This window comes from Pan troglodytes, chromosome 23, assembly GCF_028858775.2.
Source record: "Pan troglodytes isolate AG18354 chromosome 23, NHGRI_mPanTro3-v2.0_pri, whole genome shotgun sequence".
In the NCBI taxonomy this organism is placed as follows: domain Eukaryota; kingdom Metazoa; phylum Chordata; class Mammalia; order Primates; family Hominidae; genus Pan; species Pan troglodytes.
Window position 1 is genome coordinate 37,482,215 of NC_086016.1, and position 18,921 is coordinate 37,501,135.

The 18,921-nt window shown below is 50.8% G+C and overlaps 1 protein-coding gene across 1 annotated transcript; it reads left to right on the top strand.

Annotated features, from left to right (window-relative positions):
- The first annotated feature begins 944 nt into the window (after positions 1 to 944).
- On the top strand, positions 945 to 14,101 carry HMOX1 (heme oxygenase 1). The gene is made up of 5 exons (XM_525579.7): positions 945 to 1,345; positions 3,248 to 3,368; positions 6,818 to 7,309; positions 9,754 to 9,853; positions 13,356 to 14,101. Exons 1-5 carry the CDS (start codon positions 1,323 to 1,325, stop codon positions 13,484 to 13,486), a joined length of 867 nt encoding a protein of 288 aa, XP_525579.2. The 5' UTR covers positions 945 to 1,322; the 3' UTR covers positions 13,487 to 14,101.
- Positions 14,102 to 18,921: the final 4,820 nt, after the last annotated feature.

Below are 18,921 nucleotides of genomic sequence, written 5' to 3' on the forward strand. Positions count from 1 at the left end.
GTAGCTGGGACCACAGGCATGCACGTGCCACCATGCCCAGCTAATTTATTTTATATTTTGTAGAGACGGGGTCTCCCTATGTTGCCCAGGCCAGTCTCGAACTCAAAGCAATCTTCCCACCTCGACTGGGCTCGAAGCGCTCTTCCCACCTCAACCTCCCAAAGTACTGGGACCACAGGTGTGAGCTACCATGCCAGGCCTGAAAGCCATCTTAAAAAAAAAAATCTTAGAATGAGAATCACAGTATTGGGAAAGGACTGTATGAATCATCTGGTCCATTTGTTTTGTCCTCTGGGTTCACCCAGTGACCCTATTTCCCCCGAGTTCTAAGGAGTCCACCTCATGCACAATTGATTCAAAAGGCGATCAGCAAGGGCCAGCTCTGCTCCGGGCCCTGAGCAGGCACTGAGTATAAGTCAGACCTGAATGTGCCTGGAAGAGTGTCCCACGCATTCCAGCAGGGAAGCAGTTTGTATGACAGGTGTCCCAGTCCAGGCGGATACCAGGTGCTGCCAGAGTGTGGAGGAGGCAGGCGGGGACTTAGTCTCCTCCCTGGGTTTGGACACTGGCATCCTGCTTTATGTGTGACACCACTGCACCGCTCTGAGCCTCGGTTTCCCCATCTGTAAAACAGAAGCGATCTATCCTCACAGGTCAGTTGTAGGGATGAACCATGAAAATACTAGAGTCTCTGTTTTTTGACAGGAACTCAAAAAACAGATCCTAAATGTACATTTAAAGGGGGTGTGAGGAGACAAGCAGTCAGCAGAGGATTCCAGCAGGTGACATTTTAGGGAGCTGGAGACAGCAGAGTCTGGGGTTGCTAAGTTCCTGATGTTGCCCACCAGCCTCTTGCTCTGAGCAGCGCTGCCTCCCAGCTTTCTGGAACCTTCTGGGACGCCTGGGGTGCATCAAGTCCCAAGGGGACAGGGAGCAGAAGGGGGGGGGCTCTGGAAGGAGCAAAATCACACCCAGAGCCTGCAGCTTCTCAGATTTCCTTAAAGGTTTTGTGTGCGCGCGCGTGTGTGTGTGTGTGTGTGTGTTCTCTAAAAGTCCTATGGCCAGACTTTGTTTCCCAAGGGTCATATGACTGCTCCTCTCCACCCCACACTGGCCCGGGGCGGGCTGGGCGCGGGCCCCTGCGGGTGTTGCAACGCCCGGCCAGAAAGTGGGCATCAGCTGTTCCGCCTGGCCCACGTGACCCGCCGAGCATAAATGTGACCGGCCGCGGCTCCGGCACAGTCAACGCCTGCCTCCTCTCGAGCGTCCTCAGCGCAGCCGCCGCCCGCGGAGCCAGCACGAACGAGCCCAGCACCGGCCGGATGGAGCGTCCGCAACCCGACAGGCAAGCGCGGGGCGCGGGACGCGGGACGGGCGCCTTTCTCTCCCAACCCTGCTCGCGTCCCAGCCCCACCCCGGGACACTGCCACACAGCAACAGAGCCCAGGAGCCAGAAACTTGGGCTCTGGAGTCAGGAGGTGCGGGGTTCTGATCCTGCCTGTGCCCGTAGGGTAGTTGGAGGGAGGAACGGTAATTTACATGCCCGGCACCCTGGTATGCGGTTGGTGACCAAGATGGGAGTGTCCCTAGAGTATCCAGCCTTTGAGGTAGCCAATTTTTTTTAAATCCTACTTTCGAGGTGTGTTTGGAGTTGCTCTCTGCTGAATCTGGATCCCTGGGGCTCTGCCAGCCTGGGGGAGCATGCTTGGTTCTCTTGGTGGCATCTGCCCCTCACTAGCTACGGAGGACCTGAGCCAGACATCACCCTGGCTACGGTGTTCCATGTCTCACAGATGGCCCAGTTCAGGGAGGCGACATGCCCAAGAGTGCTCAGTCAGCCGGTGTCAGAACTGGGCCTTGAACCTTGGTCTGCCCACCTCCAGGTCTCACTCATTCCCTTCTTTCAATAATTTGTTAGTATTTTTTTTTTTAACTCCTGGGCTTAAGCACCCTCCCACCTCGGTCTCCAGAGTAGCTGGGACTTACAGACATGTGCCATTTCTCCCGAGAATTTGACCAGCTGTGTTGCAGAACAGGGAAGCAGGGCGGGAGAAAAGGGAAAAATGACAATTCTGTGGGGAGGCAGGGATACGGACCCATGACAGAAATACTCCCAGAAAGACTTTTTCTTTGACTAAAGCAGACTTTCTCAGGCTTTTTAACCCTGACGCCTTCATGATGAGCGTAACATGATAGGGGGTCATGAGATTTGTGTCTGAAACTTTAGCAAAATAACTGAATTAAATATTGGGTCTAAAAGCCAATCAAAGCAATTACAAACTTGGAGATGCCGGTTCATGGGGCTGCTGCTTCTTCCTGGGTTATGCTGTACCTCCTCCTCCTCTCCACTGTGAACTACCTGTACCAGGATTTCCCCCTTGGTTTGGGGGACTGTATTATTTAGTGTTTTAATGACTGAAGAGTGTTTACAAGGCTGCGAGAGCCACCATGCCCAGCCTGAATTTGTTTTTTGTTTTTTTGTTTTTTTGTTTTTTTGCTTTTTTTTTTTGAGATGGAGTCTTGCTTTGTTGCCCAGGCTGGAGTGCAGTGGCGTGATCTCGGCTCACTGCAACCTCTGCCTCCTGGGTTCAAGCGATTCTCCTGCCTCAGCCTCCCAAGTAGTTGGGATTACAGGCGCCCACCACCATGCCTGGCTAATTTTTTTTTTTTTTGTATTTTTAGTAGAGATAGGGTTTCACCATGTTGGCCAGGCTGGGCTCAAACTCCTGGCCTCAGGTGATCTGCCCGCCTCAGCCTCCCAAAGTGCTAGGATTACAGGCGTGAGCCACCATGCCTGGCCCTTTTTTTTTTTCTTTTTTTTTCTTTTTTTGAGATGGAGTCTCTCTGTCACCAAGTCTGGAGTGCAGTGGTGTGATCTCAGCTCACTGCAACCTCTGCCTCCGGGATTCAAGCAATTACAGGCATAATCGCTGGGATTACAGGCATCCGCCACCATGCCCGGCTAATTTTTGTATTTTTAGTAGAGACGGGGTTTCACCATGTTTGCCAGGCTGGTCTCGAACTCCTGACCTCAGGTGATCCACCTGCCTTGGCCTCCCAAAGCGCTGGGATTACAGGCGTGAGCCACCGTGCCCAGCCACAAGGCTGCATCTTAAAGTGATTGAGAACGTGGCCTGAATGAGGATGGGAGTCTCTTGAAGGCCTGCCCACAGGTGGGTGGCTCAGCAGTTGGGAAGGACCCCACCCCCAGCCAGCTTTGTGTTCACCTTTCCCATTTCCTCCTCAGCATGCCCCAGGATTTGTCAGAGGCCCTGAAGGAGGCCACCAAGGAGGTGCACACCCAGGCAGAGAATGCTGAGTTCATGAGGAACTTTCAGAAGGGCCAGGTGACCCGAGACGGCTTCAAGGTATGTGGCTTGGTGGGACTAGCCCTGGTGGAGGGTGTGGCAGGTGTGGGTGGACCCAAGGCTCAGACCAGTGGTTTAAGTGGGGATGCTGAGGGACCAGATGGGCATGTCCAATAGAATCATCTTAAAAATGATGACACTGAGGCTCAGAGAGGGAAGGTGAGTTACCCAAGGTCACACAGCAAGTTCAGCCTGCTCTGTAATGTTGTGGAGGGGCTGGGGCAGCAGTGCCGTTGACTGAGCACCGGTTCCATGTTGGGCATTTTGTACACGTGGTTTCTAATCTGTGCTTCAACCCTGACGAGAAAGATGAGGACTGGAAGGCTCAGAGAAGTTAAGTGACTAACAGAAGGTCACACAGCCAGTAAGTGGAAAAGGCTGAAATCAACCAAGACCGATTTCAGCCTTGTACTCCTTGTATTTCAGAGCTTGTACTCCTGATCTAATTCTAATTTGCCTCTGAAGATAAGGAATAATATAGGTTGGAGTCTTAACAGAACCCTTTTCTAACAGTGAGACTGAGGGTGCCTCATCTAATCTCCCTAAGCCACGTTTTCCCCATCTGTAAAAGAGTATTTCAACAGCAGGGTTTTCTTAAGCACCCACTATATGCCAGGTACTGATTTTGCTGTTTCCCAGCACTGTTGTGAAATTCATGCAAATAGAAGGAAAGCACTTGACGAAGAACCGGGAAGATACTGGGTGTTAAAACATCAGTGTGGGGAAAGGCTTGTTCAGGTTGAACAGAGGGTGTGGGGGTGGGGAGTAGGGAGCTATATCCCACCACCTTCATCCCAGTCCCTTTTGCAATCTGTACCCTCTGCCACCCCCTACTTCCAACATGAGACATGCTTTATTTATTTTATTTTATTTGAGACAGAGTCTCACTCTGTTGCCCAGGCTAGAGTGCAATGGCAAGATCTCGGTGCCCTGAAACCTCCGCCTCCTAAGTTCAAGGGATTCTCCTGCCTCAGCCTCCCAAGTAGCTGGGACTACAGGTGCCCACCACCACACCTGGCCAATTTTTGTATTTTTTTAGTAGAGACAGGGTTTTACCATGTTGGCCAGGCTGGTCTCGAACTCCTGACCTCAGATGATCCACCCGCCTTGGCCTCCCAAAGTGCTGGGATTAGAGGTGTGAGCCACCACCCGGCCGAGACATGCTTTAATGAGGAGAGATTTAATCTGTGGTTCCAGGCTGGGTGGGGTCCTTGGGCCTGTAATGGGTCTTCCTCATCCTCCTTCCCTCTCCCTTAAAAAGATGAGGTACACCCAGTTGCCGCAGTGTGACCGGAGACAGTGGGTGCAGGGAGGTGAATGCTGGAATATCCCATCCGCAGCCAGCTTAGACTTTGGATTTTGCCTCTAAGTCACAGGGTTCTAAGGAGGCGCCAAGATCCATGAGAGAATCCAGTGCTCACTTGCATTAAGCTGGTGGACGTGGCACTTATCACAGCCTTTCTCATGTGAGTGCTAAGTGCCAGGCTGCCCTCTGTGCTGGCCCAGATCCTCTCACTTAATCCTCACACCAGCCCCATCTAGTATGTGGCAGGTGAGGGAACTGACTAGCACAGTTGGCTAGCACAGTCACACGGACCTCAGATCATCTGCTCTAGGACAGGATAGGAAGCTGGGACCAGAGAAAGCAAGTGGCTCACCCATGGTCACACAGTTAAGGACTGGCAGATTTGGGTAAGAACCAGGTCGGTCACACTCAAAAACCCAGGCTCTTTTGTACCAGACTACCTGGCTTTCTGTCTCCTCAAGGAATAGAGCTGCTTTGAATGTTTGTGGCTCAGAAATAACTTGGAAACTCCAACCTAAATGTCTTAACTTTGTCCTCCTTCAAATTCAAACGGGCGTATTAATGTGTAACGGGAGTTAGTGCCCCAAGCCAAGGTACACTCAAGACCTGTTGCCTCAGCCCAGCATCCAGAGATGGTGGGGTTCAGAATAGGCCTCCAGGAAGGAGAATTGTGCCCTGTAGTTGGTTACGCAGAGGTCAAAAGCCAGAAGCACATGGCCAGTCTCCTTTAAGCACTTTCATTTCAGCTGTTCCCCTCTCCTGAGCCATGGTGGGTCCCTGGCAATGCCCAGTCTTCAATCTAGTTTCATTTCTTACTAGCTGTGCAACCTCCATGTCTCATACCCTCTCTGAGCCTTAGTTTCCTTTTCTGTAAAATGGGAATAGCAATTCCTTTGTTGGATTTTTTTTTTTTTTTTTTCTGAGACAGGGTCTTGCTCACTCTGTTCCCCAAGCTGGAGTACAGTGATATGATCACAGCTCACTGCAACCTTGAAATCCTGGGCTCAAGTGATACCCCTGCCTCCGCCTCTGGAGTAGCTGGGACTATAGGCATGCACCACCACAGCCACACCTGGCTTTTTTTTTTTTTTTTGAGTCAGAGTCTTGCTCTGTCGCCCAGGCTGGAGCGCAATGGCGTGATCTCGGCTCACTGCAACCACTGCCTCCTGGGTTCAAGCAATTCTCCTGACTCAGCCTCCTGAGTAGCTGGGATTACAGGCGCCTGCCACCATGCCTGGCCAATTTTTGTGTTTTTAGTAGAGATAGGGTTTCACCATATTGCCCAGGCTGGTCTCTTGGCCAGGCTGGTCTCAAACTCCTGATCTCGTGATCCGCCCACCTCAGCCTCCCAAAGTGCTGGGATTACAGGCGTGAGCCACCGCGTCCAGCTGGCTAGTTTATTTATTTATTTATTTTTGTTTATTTATTTTTTTGAGACAGAATCTCGCTGTGTTGCTCAGGCTGGAGTGCAGTGGCGAGATCTCGGCTCACTGCAAGCTCCACCTCCCGGGTTCACGCCATTCTCCTGCCTCAGCCTCCTGAGTAGCTGGGACTACAGGCGCCCGCCACCACGCCCGGCTAATTTTTTTGTATTTTTAGTAGAGACGGGGTTTCACCTTGTTAGCCAGGATGGTCTTGATGTCCTGACCTTGTGATCCTCCCGCCTCGGCCTCCCAAAGTGCTGGGATTACAGGCATGAGCCACCGCACCTGGCCCCAGCCAGCTAGTTTTTTAAAATAATTTTTTGTAGAGGTGGGTTTTGGGCTATGTTGCCCAGGCTGGTCTCAGACTCCTGGCTTTAAGCAATCCTCCCGCCTTAGCCTCCCAAAGTGCAGGGATTACAGGGGTTTGAGCCACCACACTGGGCCAGTTTGTTAGATCTTTATATAAGGATTCAATTAGGCTGCTTGTTTTGCCCAGTGGGGTAAAAGGGTTTTAGGCTGAGAAAGTGCATGATCTCTTTTTCTCTTGTAAAAATCCCTCTGGCTGCTGTGTGAGGAGGATTGTAGCGAGGGGTGGCAGAAGGAGTCAGAGCCCAGCTGCGAAGTGAGGAGGGCCTTTCCAAAGGCAGTAGTGGAGGGGACGGACAGAGGTGGGGATCTTCTATGCGGCTGGCGGCCTGACCTGCTCACTCTGCTTTCAGCTGGTGATGGCCTCCCTGTACCACATCTATGTGGCCCTGGAGGAGGAGATTGAGCGCAACAAGGAGAGCCCAGTCTTCGCCCCTGTCTACTTCCCAGAAGAGCTGCACCGCAAGGCTGCCCTGGAGCAGGACCTGGCCTTCTGGTACGGGCCCCGCTGGCAGGAGGTCATCCCCTACACGCCGGCCATGCAGCGCTATGTGAAGCGGCTCCACGAGGTGGGGCGCACAGAGCCCGAGCTGCTGGTGGCCCACGCCTACACCCGCTACCTGGGTGACCTGTCTGGGGGCCAGGTGCTCAAGAAGATTGCCCAGAAAGCCCTGGACCTGCCCAGCTCTGGCGAGGGCCTGGCGTTCTTCACCTTCCCCAACATTGCCAGTGCCACCAAGTTCAAGCAGCTCTACCGCTCCCGCATGAACTCCCTGGAGATGACTCCCGCAGTCAGGCAGAGGGTGATAGAAGAGGCCAAGACTGCGTTCCTGCTCAACATCCAGGTGAGGGTCGGGCAGCCTGGGGCAGCCTCTGCCTCCCCCCGTTGTTCCTCCAAGGGACCCTTCTCATTGTAGGGGAGGGTGCTATAGGTCATGGTTAACACAGGGAACCAGGGTTCCAGCACTGCCACTTACTAGCTGGGTGACCTTGGGCAAATGCCTTCATCTCTCTGTACCTCAGTTTCCCTATCTGTAAAATAGGGATAATAATGGTACCTACATCTTAGACTTATAAGGCTTGAGTGAGTTTACAGCAGTAAAGTCCCCACAGCAGTGTCTGGCACAGAGGAAGCCCTCAAACATTCACTACTGTCATAATGGGACGTGAGAATCAGTTGTAGCTCTCTGTGACAGTCTGTGGCAATGTATAAGTTGTGTGTGCACTAGTGTAAAGCCAGGTTGGCACTCCCAGGGTTACAGGTGGCCTCTGCCTTCCAGGGACTCTCAGCCTAGCCAGAGAGGTTTACCTCTTTCTACAGGTGTCTCAAATCCAGGGGGAAGGTGGGGTTTGGGCAAAGCCTGGAAGGATGAATTCTTGGGCAGAGGTGGAGGGGTGAGGGGCTCCTTCTAACCAGATGTCATAGAGCCTTCTCTCTCTGCCACCCCCTGGAGGTGCCATGGGGCCTGGGGCTCGGGGTCATGTCCTCCTGGCTCCCTACTCCCAGCCGTGGATTGCAGAAGATTCTGGTCCTGGCCCCTGTTACGGAACAAGGCCTTTCCCTTCCACCCTCCCCCTTCAGAAAATCCAATCAGTCTTGGAGGAAGAAAATCTGTGTCTTTCAGAGAAGTGTAGGCAAAAGAAAAGGGCCAGGTGCAGTGGCTCACGCCTGTAATCCCAGCACTTTGGGAAGCCGAGGTGGGCGGATTGCTTGAGCTCAGGAGTTTCAGACCAGCCTGAGCAACACAGCGAGACCCTGTCTCTATCAAAAATAAAAAATAAAAAAAAATTTAAAGGAAAAAAAAGTTTTTAAAAGAAAAGGGATTTGGAATCAGAACTGGCTCTCAGGCTCGTGCCTATAATACCAACACTTTGGGAGGCCAAAGCAGGAAAATGGCTTGAGCCCAGGAGTTTGAGACCAGCCCTGGTAACACAGTGAGACCCCATCTCTACAAAAACATGAAAAAATTAGCCAGACATAGTAGCGTGCACCTGTAGTCCCAGCTACTTGGGAGGCTGAGGTGGGAGGATTGCTTGAGCCCAGGAGGTCAAGGCTGCAGTAAGCCATGATTATGCTACTGCACTCCAGCCTGGGCAACGGCAACAGAGCAAGACTCTGTCTCAAAAACCAAAAAAACAAAAACAAAAACAAAAGGCTCTTGGCTGGCCAGGCGTGGTGGGTCACGCCTGTAATCCCAGCACTTTGGGAGGCCGAGGTGGGTGGATCACGAAGTCAGGAGATCGAGACCATCCTGACTAACATGGTGAAACCCCATCTCTACTAAAAAAAAGAAAATACAAAAAAAATTACCCGGGCGTGGTGGTGGGCACCTGTAGTCCCAGCTACTCAGGAGGCTGAGGCAGGAGAATGGCGTGAACCCGGGAGGCAGAGCTTGCAGTGAGCAGAGATCGCGCCACTGCACTCCAGCCTGGGAGACAGAGCGAGACTCCATATTAAAAAAAAAAAAAAAAAAAAAAAAAAAAGGCTCTTGGTGCCTGACCTCTGGATCAGTCCTTGGGCAAAGCACTTAACCTGTAGGAGCTACAGTTTCCTCATCTGCAAGGCTAACAAATACCATTCAGCACACCTCACCAAGGCTGAATTTCACAAATCTAAACTCAAGAGAAGAAAGCAGTGGCAGAAGAGTGCATGTACTAGGATACCACTTAATATTATTTCAAAACAAGCAACGCAGCCTTTTGCATGGAGACACAGGCTAAGGACATGGGCGGCCACAGTGAACTCTAAATCCAGGATCATTGTTATCGGTTGGGAGGGCAAGAGCAGGCAGGGGAGCCAATTGGGCTTGGAACATCTTATCTCTTAAGGTGGATGAAAGGGATATGAATTTTATTTATTTATTTATTTATTTATTTATTTATTTGAGACAGAGTCTCGCCCTGTCACCCAGGCTGGAGTGCAATGGGGCGATCTTGGCTCACTGCAACCTCAGCTTCCCAGGTTCAAGCAATTCTCCTGCCTCAGCCTCCCGAGTAGCTGGGATTACAGGCGTGCACCACCACGCCCGGCTAATTTTTTGTATCTTTAGTAGAGATGGGGTTTCACTATGTTGGCTAGGCTGGTCTCAAACTTCTGACCTCGTGATGTGCCCATCTTGGCCTCCCAAAGTGCTGGGATTACAGGGGCGCACCACCGTGCCCGGCCAATATTTTTCTTACCATCTTGTTATTTCCAAAGTATTTCCTAACACAACTTAAGGTCCTACCTTCAGCTGGGACCTGGTAGCATCTCTCACTGAGATAGGCATGTGTGTCTTTTGTCTTTTAGCTCTTTGAGGAGTTGCAGGAGCTGCTGACCCATGACACCAAGGACCAGAGCCCCTCACGGGCACCAGGGCTTCGCCAGCGGGCCAGCAACAAAGTGCAAGGTGAGAGCATCCAGGAAGGGGCACTTCCTCTGGGCTACACATGGAGGGACTTGGCTGTCTGACTGTAGTATCTCTATTCCTCTGTTTTCTGAATGTTTGGTGGTGGTGGGTGTTGTTTCCTGCTGCCCCACCCCACTGCCCCTGTAAGGACAGGTTCTCGCTATATTGCCCAGGCCAGTCTTGAACACCTGACTTCAAGCAATCCTCTTGCCTCTGCCTCCCCGAGTGCTGCAGTTACAGGCGCGAGCCACCATGCCAGCCTGAATGTTTGTTGTTGTTGTTGTTTGAGATGGAGTCTCACCCAGGCTGGAGTGCAGTGGCGCGATCTCAGCTCACTGCAACCCCTGCCTCCCGGGTTCAAGCAATTATCCTGCCTCAGCCCCCCGAATAGCTGGGATTACAGGCGCCCACCACCATGCCCGGCTAATTTTTTTTTTGTATGTTTAGTAGAGATGGGGTTTCACCATGTTGGCCAGGCTGGTCTCGAACTCCTGACCTCAGGTGATCCGCCCACCTTGGCCTCCCAAAGTGCTGAGATTACAGGCGTGAGTCACTGTGCCCGGCCACCTGCGTGTTTTTGTATGAGAAGTGGAGTGCAGGCAAAAGGACCTGGGGTCAACCTTCAGCGTGTGGCTCTGGGCAAGCCATGAGACTTCTCCCTACCTCAGTTTCCCCACCCGTAAAATCCAGTGAGGTTCAGCTACTTCTAGCTTATTGGCTCAGAAGTGCACAAGAACCCCTCAGAAATCATGGGAAACTCCTGCCCCCTTAATTTAGACTCCTTTTTAGGCCTTTGGTCCCCTGATGTGGGCCAGGGAGTTGGGGACCTGTATGCAGCTATGAACCCACCACAGGAAGATGTCCCTTCTGAGTCTTGTTGTGTGTGAGCCCCTCCCTCATGTGCCTAAGAACGATTGAGGCTGGCTGTACTGAAACATCTTGGAAACTTCCAAAAAGACCAAAGTGCTCCACAAAATGTACCCTCACTAAGCCTAAAACACTGAGGGAGGGAGTGTAGCTTTGGGATGGGTAGCAATAAAGAGGTAAGGCTTAGCTACCTCCTGGCAGGTTATATTAGGCCTCCCCTCCTGTGCCACCCTAACCTACCTGGCTTGTGGCTTTCTCACTTGTGCCAGACCACATGGACCCCTCTGCTAGGGGTTTGTAACCCCGGAGGGCTTGGCTATCTGGTGGGGTAGGGAGACGTCACCCTAATGCAGCAGTTCTCAAAGTGTGGTACCCTGTCTGTGGGGGGTGGTAATCCTAGTATCCCCTCAACGGGGTCTGTGAGGACAAAGCATTTTTATAACACTACTACTATTTTTTTGTTTTTTTTTTTTGCGTTTGAGACAGTCTTGCTGTCACCCAGGCTGGAGTGCAGTGGCATGATCTCTGCTCACTGCAAGCTCCGCCTCCCAGGTTCACGCCATTCTCCTGCCTCAGCCTCCCGAGTAGCTGGGACTACAGGTGCCAGCCACCATGCCTGGCTAATTTTTTGTATTTTTAGTAGAGACGGGGTTTCACTGTGTTAGCCAGGATGGTCTCGATCTCCTGACCTCGTGATCCGCCCACCTCGGCCTCCCAAAGTGCTGTAATTACAGGTGTGAGCCACCGCGCCCGGCCTTTTTTTTTTTTTTTTTTTTGAGACAGGGTCTCGCTCTTTCACCCAGGCTGGAGTGTAGTGGCACAATCACAGCTCACTGCAGCTTCAACCTCCCAGGTTCAAGGGATTCTCCCACCTCAGCCTCCTGAGTAACTGGGACTATAGGCACGTGCCACCACACCCAGATTTTTTTTTTTTTTTTTGGCTTTTTTTAAAAAAGCCAAAAATAAATGAGAAAATGAGAGTTTCACTTTCTCATGAATGTGTGTTGGCATTTTCCAAAGGTTATGTGACATATGATGCTCTCTCATGGATTTGATGGCTCATGGAATGTGTGCCTGTATGTTCTTGTATGTTCTTGTATGTTAAGAATTTCTCAGTTTTGGCCGGGCACGATGGCTCATGCCTGTAATCCCAGCACTTTGGGAGGCTGAGGCACGGGGATCACTTGAGGTAAGGAGTTTGAGACCAACCTGGCCAATGTGGTGAGACCCCATCTCTACTAAAATATAAAAATTAGCTGGGTGTGATGGTGCACACCTGTAATCCCAGCTACTCGGGAGGCTGAGGCAGGAGAATCTCCTAAGTCTGGGAGGCAGAGGTTGCAGTGAGCCGAGATTGCACCACTGTACTCCATCCTGGGCGACAGCGAGACTCCATCTCAAAAAAAAAAAAAAAAAAGAAAAGAAAAGAAAAAGAATTTCTCAGTTTTAATATCTAATTTTGTAAATAGTGATAGCTATACTCACACAAACAAAAGCTCTTTTGGATCCTTGGTTGCATTTGAGTATAAAGGAGTTTTGGAACCAAAACATTTGAGAACTGCACCCCTAATGCATCAGAAGGAGCAGGAGCCTTTAATATGAACAACACACATGTAAATGTCACAGTGTACCTGCTTGCTTGCTTGCTTGTACTTCCTGTGACCGCAGTCCTGGGCCACCAGACCTACGGCCCTGTTTTCTCTGGGGAAGCCCTTCTCATAGCCCAGGGCGGGGCTAGGATTGAAACCCAGCTGGTCTGGCTCCAGAGACCTGCCCCGGACTCTGTCCTGCTTCTAAAGACCTAGGGAGCACCCACTCTGTGCCTGAGGAGGCAGGTGGCACATCTACCCAGGTTGCATGGTTGGCTCTGGCCTATCACGTTTTAAATCTTTTTTTTTTTTTTGAAATGGAGTCTCACTCTGTTGCCCAGGCTGGAGTACAGTGGCGCAATCTTGGCTCACTGCAACCTCTGCCTCCTGGGTTCAAGCAATTCTCTGCCTCAGCCTCCCGAGTAGCTGGGATTACTGGCACTCGCAACCATACCCGGCTAATTTTTTGTATTTTTAGTAGAGACGGGGTTTCACCATATTGGCCAGGCTGGTCTTGAACTCCTGACCTCGTGATCCACCTGCCTTGGCCTCCCAAAGTGCTGGGATTACAGGCGTGAGCCACTGCACCCGGCCCTATCACATTTTAATAACCAGGGATGGGACTGAACTTGAATTTTGACCTCAGAGCTCCTGCTTTCTAGCTCCTGCCCCATCATCACCATGCTTAGCAAATGTGTGAGTCTGAGAGGAAGATTTACAGCTCAGACCTAATCGCTGGCAAAGTTTAAGGAGAGGACAGGGAGCAGGCAGAAGTCTGAAAACCACGCCTGGGCCCAAGAATGTTTTCACAATGTGGCCTGGCTGCACAGGGAAGAACAGACAGCTTGGAGAAGTAGTGAGCTGCCCGTCTTTGAAGGTATTCAAGCAGTGGCTAGAGGGACACCTGTCTGTGGTCTTGCAGAATCCTGGCGTTGGGCAGGGACTGTACCACAGACCCTGAGGCCACTCTGCTTTGCTTTCCTATGACATCAGACACCCTGATGCACGCCCACCTGTTAATGACCTTGCCCCATTTTCTCTTTCAGATTCTGCCCCCGTGGAGACTCCCAGAGGGAAGCCCCCACTCAACACCCGCTCCCAGGCTCCGCTTCTCCGATGGGTCCTTACACTCAGCTTTCTGGTGGCGACAGTTGCTGTAGGGCTTTATGCCATGTGAATGCAGGCATGCTGGCTCCCAGGGCCATGAACTTTGTCCGGTGGAAGGCCTTCTTTCTAGAGAGGGAATTCTCTTGGCTGGCTTCCTTACCGTAGGCACTGGAGGCTTTCAGGGCCTCCAGCCCTCTCACTGTGTCCCTCTCTCTGGAAAGGAGGAGGAGCCTATGGCGTCTTCCCCAACGAAAAGCACATCCAGGCAATGGCCTAAACTTCAGAGGGGGCGAAGGGATCAGCCCTGCCCTTCAGCATCCTCAGTTCCTGCCGCAGAGCCTGGAAGACACCCTAATGTGGCAGCTGTCTCAAACCTCCAAAAGCCCTGAGTTTCAAGTATCCTTGTTGACACGGCCATGACCACTTTCCCCGTGGGCCATGGCAATTTTTACACAAACCTGAAAAGATGTTGTGTCTTGTGTTTTTGTCTTATTTTTGTTGGAGCCACTCTGTTCCTGGCTCAGCCTCAAATGCAGTATTTTTGTTGTGTTCTGTTGTTTTTATAGCAGGGTTGGGGTGGTTTTTGAGCCATGCGTGGGTGGGGAGGGAGGTGTTTAACGGCACTGTGGCCTTGGTCTGACTTTTGTGTGAAATAATAAACAACATTGTCTGATAGTAACTTGAAGTAGTTTTCATGGGCTTTGTTATTCTTGGGGAACTGACCTTTTCCTCCCTGGTTTCTTGCGTGCTCGGTAGGAGAAGTGGTGATAGGGGGTTGGCAGGAGCTGGTCTGTTTGAGAATACAGAAGGTGAGCTTTTCTTTTTTTTTTTTTTTTTTTTGAGACGGAGTCTCACTCTGTCACCCAGGCTGGAGTGCAGTGGCGTGATCTTGGCTCACTGCAAGCTCCACCTCCCAGGTTCAATCAATTCTCCTGCCTCAGCCTCCTGAGTAGCTGGGATTACAGAAGTTCATCACCATGCCCAGCTAATTTTTGTATTTTTAGTAGAGATGGGGTTTCCCCATGTTGGCTAGGCTGGTCTCGAACTCCCGACCTCAGTTGGTCCACCTGCCTCAGCTTCCCAAGGTGCTGGGATTACAGGCGTGAGCCACCGTGCCCGGCCCAGGAGGTGAGCTTTAAGTAGCTGGTGGGCGAATATTTGTGTTGAACCCTGCTTGATGCAATTCTCGACTTTATGGAAGATGGGGTTGCCCTGTTTGGTGGAAATGAGCAGATTCTGGGGCAAAATTTGTATTTTCTGTCCAGTGACTATTAGGGACTGGAGTGAAATTCTTAGGTTCAAATTCCTGCTACACCACTTTGAGGTTAGTCACTTAACCTCTCTGAGGCTCCATTTTATCACTGGTGACATGAATATAGTGATACCTAACTCACCTATGTGTCCTGAGAAGCAAACAAGATGCAAGTGAAATGCCAACGCCATACACAGTTAGCGCGTATTATGCAAAGAAGGAGACCAGTGTTTTGTGATTCTTGTACTGTCGAGTCACCTCATCTATGTCATCCCTATGTTGAGGGGGTGTTTCCACTATCTGAGGGTCAGGATGGATTTCACTGAGGTCTGTCCAGCTCTAAAACCTAAGCCCTTTCTATGGCCCTAAGTCAAGAAAATACTAAATATGTAGCCTCCCAATCTGGGAAAGTGAAAAACCTTTTGCTGAAAGTGTCCTGGGCAGAGCATGGGACAAGATTTTTTTTTTTTTTTTTTTTTTTGAGACAGGGTCTGGCTTTGTCCTCCACACTGGAGTGCAGTGGTGTGATCTTGGCTCACTGCAACCTCCGCCTCTTGGGCTTAAGCCATCCTCTGGCCTCAGCCTCCTGAGTAGCTGGGGCTACAAGTGCACGCCACCATGCCCAGTTAATTTTTGTATTTTTTTTTTAGAGATGGGGTTTCGCTATGTTGCCCAGGCTGGTCTCAAACTCTTGAACTAAAGTGATCCTCCCACCTTGGCTTCACAAAGTGCTGGGATTACAGGCGTGAGTCACTGTGCCTGGCCAAGGTGTATTTTTTTTTTTTTTTTTTTTTTTTGGGGGGATGGAGTCTCATTCTGTTGCCCAGGCTGGAGTGCAGTGGTGCGATTTCAGCTCGCTGCATCCTCTGCCGCCCAGGTTCAAGCAATTCTCCTGCCTCAGCCTCCCAAGTAGCTGGGATTATAGGCACCTGCCACCGCACTCGGCTAATTTTTTTTGTTTTAGTAGAGACAGGGTTTCACCATGTTGGCCAGGCTGGTCTTGAACTCCTGACCTCGTGATCCACCCGCCTCGGCCTCCCAAAGTGCTGTGATTACAGGTGTGAGCCACTGTGCCCAGCCAAGGTGTTTCTTTATAGGACCAGTACCTAAGGACTGGAAGTCAGGAGACCTTTGTCCCTAGTCTGACTATGCCACTTCAAGGCTCATTTTGTTCACTGGTAAAATGAGAACAATACACATACCTCTCACAGCTGGTGGGAGGATCCAGTGGTGTCCAAACACCAGTCTGTGCATGGTGGGATCAGAATTACTTGGAGATACTTAACCACAGAATCCAGGGCTCCACCTGGGATGGGGCTCTAGAATTGTGTTTTTTTTTTTTTTTTTTTTTTTTGAGACGGAGTCTTGCTCTGTCACCCAGGCTGGAGTGCAGTGGCGTGATCTTGACTCACTGGAAGCTCCGCCTCCCGGGTTCACGCCATTCTCCTGCCTCAGCCTCCTGAGTAGCTGGGACTATAGGCACCCACCACCATGCCCGGCTAATTTTTTGTATTTTTAGTGGAGACGGAGTTCACAGGTTTCACCGTGTTAGCCAGGATGGTCTCGATCTCCTGACCTCGTGATCCACCCGCCTTGGACTCCCAAAGTGCTGGGATTACAGGTGCAAGCCACCGCGCCCAGCCTAGAATCAGTATTTTTGAAAAGTACCTTAGGAGAGTCCAACGCGCACCCAGGTCCAGGAGCACGTATGGTCACGTATGCAACGCATAGGCATTCAAATAGCAGCTGGAGCTGGGCACGGTGGCTCACGACTATAATCCCAACACTTTTGGGAGGCTGAGACAGGCGGATTTCTTGAGGCCAGGAGTTTGAGACCAGCCCGGCCAACACGGTGAAAACCTGCCTCTACTAAGACCACAAAATTAGCTGGAAGTGGTGGTGCATGCCTGTAATCGCAGCTACTCCGGGGGCTGAGGCAGGAGAATCACTTGAATCGGGGAGGCTGAGGTTGCAGTGAGCCGAGATCGCACCGCTGCACTCCAGCCTTAGCAACAGAGCAAGACTCTGTCTCAAAAAAACAAAACAAAAACCAAATAGCAGCTGGGACTCTCCTGCCCTGGGCCCAGTTTCCTCATCTGTGAAAGGGGAATAGATATTCATTGTACTGACAAAGAAAGGAAGGAAGAGGGGAGGGGAGAGAGAGAAACTATCTTGAATTTTACTAATAGGAGAATGGCTGAATAATTTTTTTCTATCAATTGTCGAACAAAGCCAGACACTAGTTAAAGTGGTAAGGACGACAGGGCACGGTGGCTCATGCCTGTAATCCCAGCACTTTGGGAGGCCGAGGCGGGCAGATCACGAGGTCAGGAGTTTGAGATCGGCCTGACCAACATGGTGAAACTCTGTCTCTACTAAAAATACAAAAATTAACCGGGCATGGTGGCGCGCGCCTGTAATCCCAGCTACCAGGAGGCTGAGGCAGGAGAACTGCTTGAACTTGGGAAACGGAGGTTGCAGTGAGCTGAAATTACGCCACTGCACTCCAGCCTGGGTGATAAAGCGAGAATCCGTCTCAAAAAAAAAAAAAGTGGTAAGGACAGATTTTAATCAGTAATGATTATTGCAACAGGGAAGATAGTTCAGTATGAACTGAACTCAGCTTTAATTTGTATAGAGGTATTTTAAAGGGAGGTTGACCAGCCTGGGCAATATGGTAAAACCCCATCTCTACAAATGAATAAATAAATTCGCCGGGCATGGTGGTGAGGTTGAGGTGGGAGGATTGCACGAGCCTGGGAGGTCAAGGCTGCAGTGAGCTGTGATTGCACCACCGCACTCTAGCATTGGCAACAGAGACCCTGTCTCAAAAAAATAAAAAATAAAAAAAATAAAGGAAGATTGAGGGAGGAAGGGGTGGGCAAGTGATTAGTAGAGTCAGGGAAGTGAAAAATTACACAAGGTTAAGTCAGTGTAAATGCAGTGAGGCTAGCTGTGTCTGCCAGTTGGCAATGATCAAAGTTAGAATTTTTGCCTCCCACAGAGACTGGGAGACAGAGGTCACATCCTCAGTTGTTGCCTGGAATAAACGGTAAACATTTACCAGCAGCCTTGAGTTTTCTCAGGCAGGCACCTTAGCGGGGGCTGGCTAGAGTCATTTTAGAGATGTTAGCAGCTGTTAGAAACTGTTAGTGTTTGTTTAAGTCTTTTTTTCTTTTCTTTTCTTTTTTTTGAGACTAAGTTTCACTCTTGTCGCCCAGACTGGAGTGTAGTGGCACGATCTAGGCTCACTGCAACCTCTGCCTCCCAGGTTCAAGCGATTCTCCTGCCTCAGGCTTCCAAGTAGCTGGGATTACAAGCGCCTGCCACCACACCCGGCTAAGTTTTGTATTTTTAGTAGACACAGGGTTTCACCATGTTGGCCAGGCTGGTCTTGAACTCCCGCCTCAGCCTCCCAAAATGCTGGGATTACAGGTGTGAGCCACGGCGCCTGGCCTGTCTTTTTTTTCTTTTTAGAAATGAGTCTCGCTCTGTCGCTCAGGCTGAAGTGCAGTGGTGCAATCAAAACTCACTGCAGTCTCAAACTCCTGGGCTCAGGCCATCCTCCCACCTTGGCCTCTTGAGTAGCTAGGACAACAGGTGTGCTCCACCATGCCCAGCTAATTAAAAAAAAATTTCAGGCCGGGTGCAGTGGCTCATGCCTGTAATCCCAGCATCTTGGGAGGCTCAGGCGGATGGATCACCTGAGGTCAGGAGTTCAAGGATGGCCAACATGGTGAAACCCTGTCTCTACTAAAAATACAAAAAATTAGCCAGGTGTGGTGGCACACACCTGTAATTCCAGCTACTTGGGAAGCTGAGGCAGGAGAATTGCTTGAACCCAGGAGATGGAAGTTGCAGTGAGCCAAGATCGTGACACTGCACTCCAGCCTGGGCAACAGAGTGAGACTCTGTCTCAAAAAAAAAAAAAAAATTATAAAAAAATTTCTAGAGAAGCGGGATCTTGCTATGTTGCCCAGGCTGGCCTCAACTCCTGGACTCAAGGGATCCTCTCATCTTGGTCTCCTGAAGTGCTAGGATTACAGGCATGAGCCACAGTGCCTATAGATCAAGGTTGAGGCTTAGAAGTGAAGGGAGCCCAGAGGAACCTGGCTAGAGTTTGGTCAAGGAGAGTCTTTGTCACCATACTACAGAAAATTAAGCAGCTGTTAAACAGAATGAGGCCGGTCTGGGCATGGTGGCTCACGCCTGTAATTCCAGCACTTTGGGAGGCCGAGGCGAGTGGATCACTT